Below are 10,592 nucleotides of genomic sequence, written 5' to 3'. Positions count from 1 at the left end.
AAGGCCCCGGAGAGACACTGCTGAATGTAAAGAACATGCAGTTTGACAGTCCTTTGGGCATAAATCCAAATTAATCTCCAGAATGGTTAGATCAGTTGACAACTCCACCGACAATATATTAGTGTCCCAGCTTTCCTGCATCCCCTCCAACATTTATCATTATCTTTTTCTGTCATTTTATATTGGCTGAATTTTTGCTCACATCAATAGAAATTCCTTGGTGCTATGTCATTAGAATACAGGGACAAGTACAAAAGCAGAATTCATTCAAGAGAACGGGGGTGATGTCCATGAATCTTAAATCACGTGAACTGAGCAGTTTGACAAGTGGCTACTCTCAATAAAATCTTTTTTAAAGATTTTAAAAAATATACTTCGCAGAAAATACTTTGTGTGCTGTTTTTGTAGAAGGATTTTCACTCTATAAATATCTCTTTTCAAAGATCTCATTTTAGGTGTATCGCTTACATTCTGATTAATGGTGTAAAAAGGAAAGCAGCATTTATAGGTGCCTACTGTGTACTGTGCACTTTACAAACATCTCATTTGATCCATACAACCACCTTGTGAGGAAGCTGAAACAGACAGAGCTTAGGTGACTTAGCCGGAGTCACAGCGCTATTTAGTAGCCGAGACTGAATTTGAACGCTGGCCTTCCTGATTCTAAGGGCAGCTAGGTGGCGCCAAAGTGGTTAGAGTACAAGGCTGGAAGCAAGCTGGAATTTGGCCTCACCTGACCCTGGGGAAGTCACCTCGTCTCGTTTGCCTCTGGCTTCCTCCTCGGTAAAACGAGCTGTAGAAGGGGTGACCCCTCCGGGATCTCTGCCGAGAAAACTCTAACCGGGGGGCGAAGAGTGTGGGCACGACTGAAAGCAGCTCCCGAGCTCAAGCAAGACAAAGCGACGGCGAAGGAGAGGCGACGGCGAAGGAGAGGCGACGGCGAAGGAGAGGCGACGGCGAAGGAGAGGCGACGGCGAAGGAGAGCCGACGGCGAAGGAGAGGCGATGGCGAAGGAGAGGCGATCGCGAAGGAAAAGCCCTGTCTTCCACGCGCTTACATTTTAGAGGGGAGAAACTCTGGGGATGTGGAAGATTGAAAATGATTGAATCTGTGCACCTTGGTGCCACCTAGCGGCCGTCCGTGAGTTCTGTACACTGCAGTGCCATGTGACCTGTGCAGTGCTGTTCCGGAGCTCGCTGCATTTTGGTGCCACCTACTGGCCGTGCGTGAGCCCTGTGCACCGTGGTGCCATCTAGCGGCCGTGCGTGAGTTTTCAGCTTGCCCCTCCTCTCAGGCCTCCTGCTCCCCACCTGCCCCCAAAGCCAGAAGTTCTCTCCCTAGGTCGCCCGGAAGGAGCTTCTGGGCCCTCCGAGGGTCGACCTGAAAGGACAGAGGCGGCCAGAACTAGCTGAAAAGTAGACACGGGGTCACTCCCCCTTCCCCCCAGTCAGTGTGGGCAAATCCCATTAGAGCAAGGGCTTTGCAGCGAGCTGTAGGGCGGACAAAGGGGTAACAGCAATAGTGTGCTAAGTTTAAGTCACAGCGGGGCCTCGTGACCCGAACGTGGGCGGTGCTTGCCCCAGCTCAGAGAACCCGGCGCTGGTCAAAGCAACACAATAATCAGGTGCCGCCATCTGCCATTTTGCTGCGGCTCCAGAAGTCACCTGGCCAAGCTTGGGGCTCAGCTTGCTTGTTGGGCCTGGAACACAGGGGTCTGACGCCTATGAGGACAGCTAGGGCCTTGTTTGCACTGGCATCCCTGGCACTAAGCACCCAATAAATGATGCCAGTCCCCATGCTGCTCTTTCATTTACTTGAGGGATGGTTCCCCTGGAGGAAAATTGCTTCTCACGTTCATATTCTCTCTTGCAATGCACGTTCTCGATCTGCTTTTGTGGAACAAAATAACGTGCTGGACTTTTCACCTTTGCCCCCCTCCTGTCCAAGCCACTAAACTATATTCTTTCCTCCAGCAAAGCCCCCAAGTCGGCCCACAGCCAAACGAGCAAAGGATGTAGGCCGGGACCCAGCTTGGACTGAGAGCAGCCATGGGCTCAGCTGCATCCCTGTGGAATCTGGATCTTGCCCAGGGACCCAAGGAACGACGCCTGGTGGTCGGCGCACGAGGAGACAGACTTTCAGAAAAGGACAAAGGTGGTCCAACACAAGGAAAGCCGAAGAGGCTCGAGCTCTGCCTCCCTCAGCCCCGGCCTGTTGCCACTTGCCTTGTCCAGGCTGTAGTCTCAGCCCGGTGCTGCAGAGAGGGAGCTCTGTGTTCGAATCCTGCACCTGACTCTTCACTAGCTAGTGGGCTATCTTGCCTGCCTCAGTCTCCTCCTCTGATTTCCCCCGGGATGGACCTTGGTCAGGAGCACCCCACAAAGTGGCAGCGCCCGCAGCTGGAAAGGGCCCTTCGCGGCCACGCACGCCGCCTTCCTGGGGAACGCCCCCACGATGGGCATCCCCCGGCTCCTGAACTCACTCCTTCCCCGAGGTTACCCCTTCTATACGAGAGGACAACTTCCTCGCCCCCAGTCTTCCGCACACGGAAGACACGCCCCGGCCGAGCCTCCGTTTTCTCCGCCAAAAGGCTGAGCGGGACCGCACCTAGTTCCGGAGTTTCAGTCCTCCCTGAATTGACGTACTTCCGCTCCCCGAAAGCATACCGCTACATCCCTGTGGACGCCCCAGCGCATCCCCGGCCCGCAAGGGGCGGGAGCGAGCACGTCGCGGCCGCTGCTCACCTTCCCCATGCCCCGCCCTCTCCTCTTCGCGCAGGCGCAACACTGATGCTTTGCCTCCGCTCCTTGGCACCGCCCAGCTCCCTCCCTCTTTCGCGAGAGCGCCGGGCGGAGCCGGGCTGCAGCGGTGGAGGCGGAGCCGGGAACTGGAGGCCGCCTAACCGGTGTTTTCCGCGAGGAGGAGGCTCAGGCCCCCCCAGAGTGAATCGCTCGCGCTGCCTCGGCGCCTCGGCGGTGGCGCCTGTGAGTTGTGACCGACGCTGCGGGCAACTTTCCGGGTGTAAGCCGCCCACCTGCCTACGGCCTCCCCGACGGGCGCCGCCGCCCCCGCCTGGCCCGGCCCGGCTTCCGTCCCCGCGGGCCCGACCTCGTTCTGACGCCGCTGCTTGGCCCGGCCGGGCTTCCGTTCCCGCGGACTCGACCTCTTCCTGACGCCGCCGCGGTCTCTTGGCCGGGCCGGGCTTCCGTCCCCGTGTCCCCGCTGGGACGGCCCGGACAGAACGAGGAGGGCAGAAAGGCCGCCGCGCTACCCCCCTCCCCCCGCTCCTCCTGAGCTCAGCCCAGCCCTGCAGGCTCGGTCCGGCCCGGCCCGGCCCCCGCGTCGTCGGTGGTCGCCTTGTTGCGTGGCCGGCGGGGGCGAGGGCCGGGCCGGGGCCCGGGGCCTCTTCCCTCTCCCGCCCCTGTCCGTCCCTCCCGGTCTTCCCCTCCCCCAGGCCGCCGGAGCCGGAGACCGGGCCGGAGCTGGCGGGGATTGTCCCATTCCGCCCCCGCGGCCCCGCCCGCCCATGGCCCGCCGCTGCCTCGCGTCGTCGGCCCATGGATTTGTGACCGAGCCGGACTCGGAATAATTGCCGCCCGCCGTGCCCGGCCCGGCCTCCGGCCTCGGCCGCCGCCATGGAGGGCCCGAGCGGGTCCGAGACGCCGCCCGTGACCCTGATCATTAAGACGCCCAACCAGCGCTACGGCGACCAGACCATCCGCTGCCCGGACCAGTGGAGCGTGGGCCGCCTCAAGGCGCACCTGGCCGACGTGTACCCCGGCAAGCCCGTGAGTCGGGGCGGGTGTGGGCTCGGGCTCTACGTGCAGGGTCGGGGGTGGGGGCAGGTATCGCTCCGGACGGCTTTTGAGGCGTGCCTCAGTTTCCCCGCGGAGCCGGGGCCAAGAGCAGCGAGGCGAGAAGGGGTTGCTCCCACCCGAAGGGCTCTGGCCTTCGGGACAACTTCCCCCTTGGAAAGTTGGTCATAGTGGCCAGGGGCTGCTTCTCGGGGGGGTCTCTTCCGCTTCTTCAGTTATAAAGCCTTGAATGTAGATTTGGAAGCAGCTTTAGTGAGGGATTCCTAACTCTCGGTCTCCAGTTTGTGCTTTTGAGAGGGGTTTTTTGCGTAATTGCATTTTCGTGTAATTTTCTCCTTATTTATTTTAAGTGTTTGACTTTATGCATCCAGAAATGTTACTGTAACTAGGGCCGCCTTTGCCAGGTGTCCCCAGAAAGCCCCAGGTGCAGCGCCAGCCCTTGTTAACTCCGTCCTCGTCCAGCCTCTGATTCGTTCTTACCCGTGACCTGGGACTCTACATCCCATTTTCTGTTCCATTTGGGGACGTGGTCAGGGTTAAGTGAGTTGCCCAATATACAACTAGTAGGTAACTGAGACTGCACCAGCATTGTGGTCCTGCGCACTCCAGGGCCAAGGTTCTGGCCACTGGACCTCCTAGCTGCCCTCCAAGTCCCATTGGAAAAACTTGTCCTGGTTTTCTTGGTCTCCGTGTAGTTTTTCTTCCCTCCACTTGTTTGTTTTTTTAATCCTCCTTTCGTTGTTTGTGGCTAAAGATTTGAGAAAACAAAAGTAGTTTTGCTTCTCTCCCTCCCTTACTCTCCAGGGCCTCTTCATCCAGAGCGGGAACAGAAAAGGAAAAGTCCTTTGTCCCCTGGAATGGGGACACTGCTTAAAGTCCTGTCCCTTATGCCGTAGGGAGTGTACGGAGAGTTGGGTTCTGCTCTCCACTCTGCCTCTGTTCACACAACTCTTGCCACATTTCTCTGAATCTGCCCTTGTTCTCATTCTTCTCACTCAGCCATATTCCATTTTGTTTGTGCCTTAGAATTAAGCCTTCCCCCTTTGATAGACGCCCCTTGGTTTTTAGTTCTTTGCCACAATAAATAGAGCAAGTACCGATATTTGTACAAAAACGGTTTTTTCACCCCACCCACCCCACCTTAATCTCATCAGAGCAGAAATAGACCTAGCAGAGTTATCCCTGCCTTAAAGGATGGGCAGAGCTTAGTCTGGGATTTTCAGAAGCTTGGCTCGGCCCCTTGCTCCCCCATGTACTCAGGGGGCCTGTCTTCCCACCTCCTTTCCAGGAACTGCCATTTTCCTTTCTACCCAATGTAATGGTTTCAAGGGGCTGCCCTTCTTTTAATTTGATTTGCATTTTCCTAATAATGAGTGCCAGGTTCTACTCTTTGCTTCTCACTTGTTTCTTCTCAATACTTGGCCTTTCTGAATCACGATTTAGGGCGGGAAGGAAAGGGACCACTCAGTCTTTTTTCCAGGGAGGAGACTCGAGGCCCGGAGCAGTCGAGTGGCCGCACCAAGTCTTAGCGGCCAGCCGGGATCCCAAGTCCCCGGCAGCCAGTCTAGCGCTTTTCCCCATTCGTGACGCCGTCTGCCCCTGCCCGTGGTGGCTCTCTGCAGGGCGTCCGCCACCTGGCACCCAGGGCCTTTTGTTTCTCCCTGGAGACTGTCTCGGCCCTTCAGTACGTCAGGAAGTTGTTAAGCACCGACTCTGCCGGGCCCAGGCTGGTCCCATGATTCAGACACAAGAATGGAACTGGCTGAGCCCTCAAGGAGGGTCAGTGTGTGATGTTAGGTCATAGCCACGTTCGGGGGAAGTGGCAGGCTCAGGCATTGAGGGCCTTGGCCAGGTGGGAAGCCTGTGGGCCCCCTCCCAGAGGAGACCAATTGTGTGGCGGTCTGATCAGTGGAGAATTTATAACGAGACAACTTCAGGGCTCCCTGAACTGAGGGGTCAGGAAAGGCCTGCTGTGAGGAGGCTAATAAGCTGTGGGAATGACCCTGGGGAAGTCCTTTAACAGGCTTGTGGCCTCAGTTTCCTCATCTGTAAAGTAGGGAGAATTCACAGGGTTCAGGGTTGTCGGGGTCAGGTGTTTCTGTGTGTAAAGCCCTTGGCAAGCTTTAAAGGTTCTGTAGACGTGCCGGTTGTCATGCTGATGCTTGGTGACCCTCTTTGGGTTTTCTTGGTCGCACTGGTTTGCCAGCTTCTCCATATCACAGATAAAGGAACTGAGGCAAACAGGGTTAAGTGGGTGTCTTCCTGACCCTGGCGCCGCAGTGCCTGCCATCGTTATTACTAGTATTGAAGGGGTTCTGAGGTGCAGGTGGGGCCCGTGCTGAGACCAGGGCCTGGCAGGGATGGTCGTGTGCAGGCGTAACCCGGAGGCTGGTTGCTTGGTAGCCTGGCGCTGGAAGGTTTATCCCCAGAACAGCCCTGGTTTCACAGTAGAAGGAGCTGAGAAGGGCCCCACATCTGGGGAGTGTCTGGGGCCTCCTCCAGGCCCGGCCCACCCTTCTGCCAGGAGTTCTGGACTTTCCCTCACTCAGTGCCCTGCTTAGGGGACCCAACCATTTATGCCGGTGCTTCCTCCAACATCTTGGTCTCCCAGTTCCAGTGATGACGACCTCTAGCCTCAGGGAACACAGAGGGAAGGCCAAGATCCCCCCCAGGTCTGCGATCAGAAATCTGACCCTAATAGCTTGTGCCACGTTCCCCTGGCTGCGCTTTGCCTAAGCCTCTTCTGCCTCTTCTGTTCTTCTGGTCCCGCGGGCCTCCCCCTGCTGTCCCACCAGCATCTCCTCAGAGAGCCTTGGTCTTGGAGGGTGAGGAGAGGAAGTGGGCATCCGCCCGCGTTCTGGACAGATTTGTCCCCCTCGTTTCTCCGAGCAGTCTCACTACCATGAGGCAAGGGAGGGCTTTACTGCCCTCTGGTCTCTGCCCTTCATGGGGAGCCCATTCCAGACTTCCTCTCCTCGGCCTTCCCCTGCACTGAGGACCTCAGCCCAGGCTGCATCAGAAAGTGGACCTTCTTGAGCAGAGCATAGCCTGCTTGTCAGAGCTCTGGAGAGAGGAGCCGTTTATGGCCAAAGAAGAACTCGAGAATGTTCTAAAGTACAAATGGCTAATTTTGAGTGCATCAAATTAAAACGGTTTTGCACAAACAAAACCAATGCAGCAAAGGTTAGAAGGCAAGCAGAAAGCTAGGCCACACTTTACAACCAGTGCTTCTGGTAAAAACCTCAGTTCTCAAATATATAGAGAACTGAGTCAAATTTAGGAGACTACAAGTCATTCCCCAAAGGATCTGAACAGATGACTGTCAGATGAAGAAATTAAAGCATGTCTAGTCATATGAAAAAAAGCTTTAAATCACTTTTGATCAGTGAAATGCGAATTAAGACAACTGAGGAACCACTTCCCACCTCTCAGATTGGCTAAGGTGACAGGAGAAGATAATGATGGATGTTGGAGGGGATGTGGGAAAACTGGAGAGACACGAACTGATGCTGAGTGAAATGAGCAGAACCAGGAGGACAGTGTATATGGCAGCAACAAGATCCGGTGATGATCAACTCTGATGGACGCGGCTCTTTTCAACGATGAGTGATTCGAGGCAATTCCAGTGGTCTTGCGATGGAGAGAGCCACCTGCGTCCAGGGAGAGGACTGTGATCGAAGCACAGCGTTTCCACCTTTTTCCCTCTTTGCTTGCTTTTTCTTTCTTGTGGTTTTTCCCCTTTTGCACAACATGACAAATATCCTGTAGCATGTGCTGTGTTGGGTGGGGAAGAGAGAAAGGATTTGCAACTCAGAACCTTACAATGTTAGAAAGTATCTTCACATGTGTTTGGAAAATAAAATTGTATTAAACAAAAACCCAACAAAATAAAAGATTAGATCCCTGAGCCTCTCTCCTGCCCTGCTCTCTCCTTCAGCCTCCTTGACACCTGCTTTCTCCTTTATCTCAGGCTTGGATGAGGAGGTGGCTCGTGTCTAGCTGGGGCTGAGGTCTCTGATAGTTGCTGCATCAGAGAGAGGGGCCCCAGGGTGACCTTGGGCCGGACCTGAAGTGATCTGGGAGAAGGAGGTTTGTGGGAGCTGGTGGGGACGCCGGGAGTGTGGGTGACTCCCTCAGCCACACACCCACACCCGGCCTTTGATCTCTCTTTATTGGGCGCCACAAGCCCCGTCCTCCAGCTGGGCGGTTCTCACGTGCGGGGGCTGTTGTGGCCCCGTCTGCCTCTTCTTCCCTCCGGGGCCGGGAGCCTCTCGTCTGTGAGCCTTATCAGCTGTGTGCAGCCCCGCTTCTGACTGCATCGCTCCCCCCCAGAGTTACCATTTATTTTTCAAGTGTTCTTTTGGGTCCTTATCTTCCTCTGCCTTTCTCACTGGGTTGCCCAGGCTCTCCTGGATGCTGCTTCCTCCCTGGGATTTCATGATACTGTGCTTTCTCTCTCTCTCTCTCTCTCTCTCTCTCTCTCTGTCTCTCTCTGTCTCTCTCTGTCTCTGTTTGTCTCTGTCTGTCTCCTCCTTTCTCTATGTCTGTTTCTCTTTCTCTCCTTTTGTCTCTTTCTCCGCCTCTCTCTGTGTCTCTGTCTCTCTCTTGTCCCTGTCTGCCTTCTATGTGTTCTCAGGCTTGGCTGGTGCCCCTCTGTGTCTTGCTCTCCAAGGTTCCTGCCCGGGACGTTTTTCCTTCCTGTGCTGTCCCAGGACCTCCTCCCTCGATCGTTTCTAGATGACTGCCCAGGGCTGTCCGGCAGTCGTCGTCACGTCCACTTGGCCACAGTGTCCCCGGCTCCTCGTTGGGCATTTGGAGCCAGATGTCCTCCAGGCATCTCCAACACATAATGTCCACCTGGAAGTCCTCCTCTTCCTCCTCCCAGCCCTGCTCTGACCCACTTCTCCCTTTGTTGGGGCCAGCGGCATTCTGAAGGACCAGCCAGGCTTGGGACTGGGCCTTCCTCCTCCTGCCGACACATGGGGAGAACGGCCAAAACCTGTGTTGACCTTCAGCCTGAAAGGGGAGCTCGGGGGGCGCAGCCTCTGCCTAGAGAAGGGGGGTTCCCTGCAGAGACCACTGAGGCCCTGCCGTGTGGCGGGCTCCCAGCGCGGGGGGGCCCAGTGAGTGGCTGCCAGAGCCACGGCAGGGGCGGCTGGGGGGCGGCGGTTTCTGGTTTTGCCATGGGCAGCGTTGTGAGGCGTCGCCCTTTGGGCATTTTCTCCAAGGAGGAAGCAGAGGCTGAATCAGACTGAGGACCCTTTGGTTTTGTGGCAGTTCAGTTGTTTCAGGCCAGTTCTTGGTGACCCTCTGGGGTTTTCCCGGCAAAGATACTGGTTTGTCTTTCCATCTCTGGCTCATTTTACAGGTGTGGGAACTGAGGCAACAAGGAGAAATGAGTCGTTCGGGGTCACGCTGTGTCAAAGGCTGGATTTGAATTCAGGTCCTCCTGACCACAGGCCCAGTGCCATACCCAGTAATAGCCTTGGAGGATGTGGGGGCTCTGCTCCCGGGCACACGCTGGCAGACCCTCAGCACGAGCTTCTGCGGAGCTGTGTTTTAGAGACGCCCCGGGGCCTTCCTCCGGGCTGGAGAGGGCTCTGTGCGCCTTTCCCAGCGAGGGCTTCTTTGCTGTAGGGCTTTTGTCCCCATCCGGGGTCTGCACCAACCCTGGTGCCTACATGCGGCGGTTCTGCCACCAGGCTTGCTGCTGGAGCTCTTTCTGCCTTCCCTTTCCGCCCCGCTGGGTCTCCTTCCAGGCTTTTGGCAGACTTTTCTCCCTCTCCCACTGTCTCTCATTGGGTTCACTAAGCCTTTCTCAGGGCCTCCCGGGGTGAATTGGGGGGTACAGAGACCCAGATGAAGTCCCCCAAGAACCTGCTCTTGAGCCGTAGGATCATCTTGCACCCAGAGGAGGCTTTGCAGCTGTGTGCTGCTAAGTTATCTAGGGGTGCACGAGAGACCCCTGAGCCGGGGTTAAGAAAGGGAGGGACTTTCTGGCAGAGGCAGAGCAGCCAATTTGCCTGAAGACGGGGAGCCTGATGACAGAGGGCCTTTGGAAGGCCAGCTCTCCCCAAGGCGGCGGGGAGCCCCCAGAACCTCCCCCAGACGCCTGGCAGCTGCAGGGGGGAGAGTGTGGACGTGGGGCTCCGGCCGGTGAGGATTCTGGGGTTGTGGAGAAGGGGGAGAAACTGAGGAAGGAGGGAACCTCGCATGGTTTGGAACTTGTGAACATGGATGAGAGGGAAGATGCAGGTACTCGCCACAGAAATAGCTGTTGGGAGGAGGGCGAGTTTTAGGGGGGAGAGGGCAAGTTTTAGAGGGAAGTGGGTGAGTTTTAGGGGGCAAGAGAAAGAAATCCCTTTTGGACAGGCTGATGCTGAAATGCCCAGGGATGCCCAGCGGGGGTTTGGAAAGGTGGGGGAGGCTTGGAGAGGTTGGAGGAGGTCTCAGGGGGATAGAAATCAGCATGGAACACGCAGCAGCAGCATTTATTTGGCAGATGGAGGGGAGAAGGAAAAGGCAGCCCCTTCTTGCCAACTCAGACTCACATACTTAGGAATTGGGTGACTCCGAACAAGTCACTTAACCTGCCTCAGTTTCCCCATTTGGGAGCACATGGAAGAATAGGGCAGGGACCCACAGTGGAGCCAGGAGGCCGAGTCCACATCCAGCTTCAGACACCCGACATGGTGTGACCTTGGATAAGTCACTTCCTCCTGATGGGGCCTTGGAGAGCTGGTGGGAAGGAGGCAGCCAGCTGGAGGCGAGATGCCC

The 10,592-nt window shown here is 56.4% G+C and overlaps 1 protein-coding gene across 2 annotated transcripts in view; it reads left to right on the top strand.

The window, feature by feature from the left end:
- The first annotated feature begins 3,320 nt into the window (after positions 1-3,320).
- HERPUD2 (HERPUD family member 2) overlaps positions 3,321-10,592 on the top strand; it is a 33,932-nt gene continuing 26,660 nt past the window's right edge. The window contains exon 1 of one of the 2 annotated variants that reach the window (XM_051978038.1): positions 3,321-3,788. In XM_051978038.1, coding sequence (XP_051833998.1) covers positions 3,636-3,788 — 153 coding nt within the window. In that variant the 5' untranslated portion in view covers positions 3,321-3,635. The remainder of the gene's footprint in view (positions 3,789-10,592) is intronic. The other variant, XM_051978029.1, reaches the window with a different exon arrangement.

The sequence above is a fragment of the Antechinus flavipes genome, chromosome 1 (assembly GCF_016432865.1).
Source record: "Antechinus flavipes isolate AdamAnt ecotype Samford, QLD, Australia chromosome 1, AdamAnt_v2, whole genome shotgun sequence".
Taxonomy (NCBI): Eukaryota; Metazoa; Chordata; class Mammalia; order Dasyuromorphia; family Dasyuridae; genus Antechinus; species Antechinus flavipes.
Note: the sequence above shows the minus strand (reverse complement) of the source record. Positions and strands in the feature narration are given on the sequence as shown.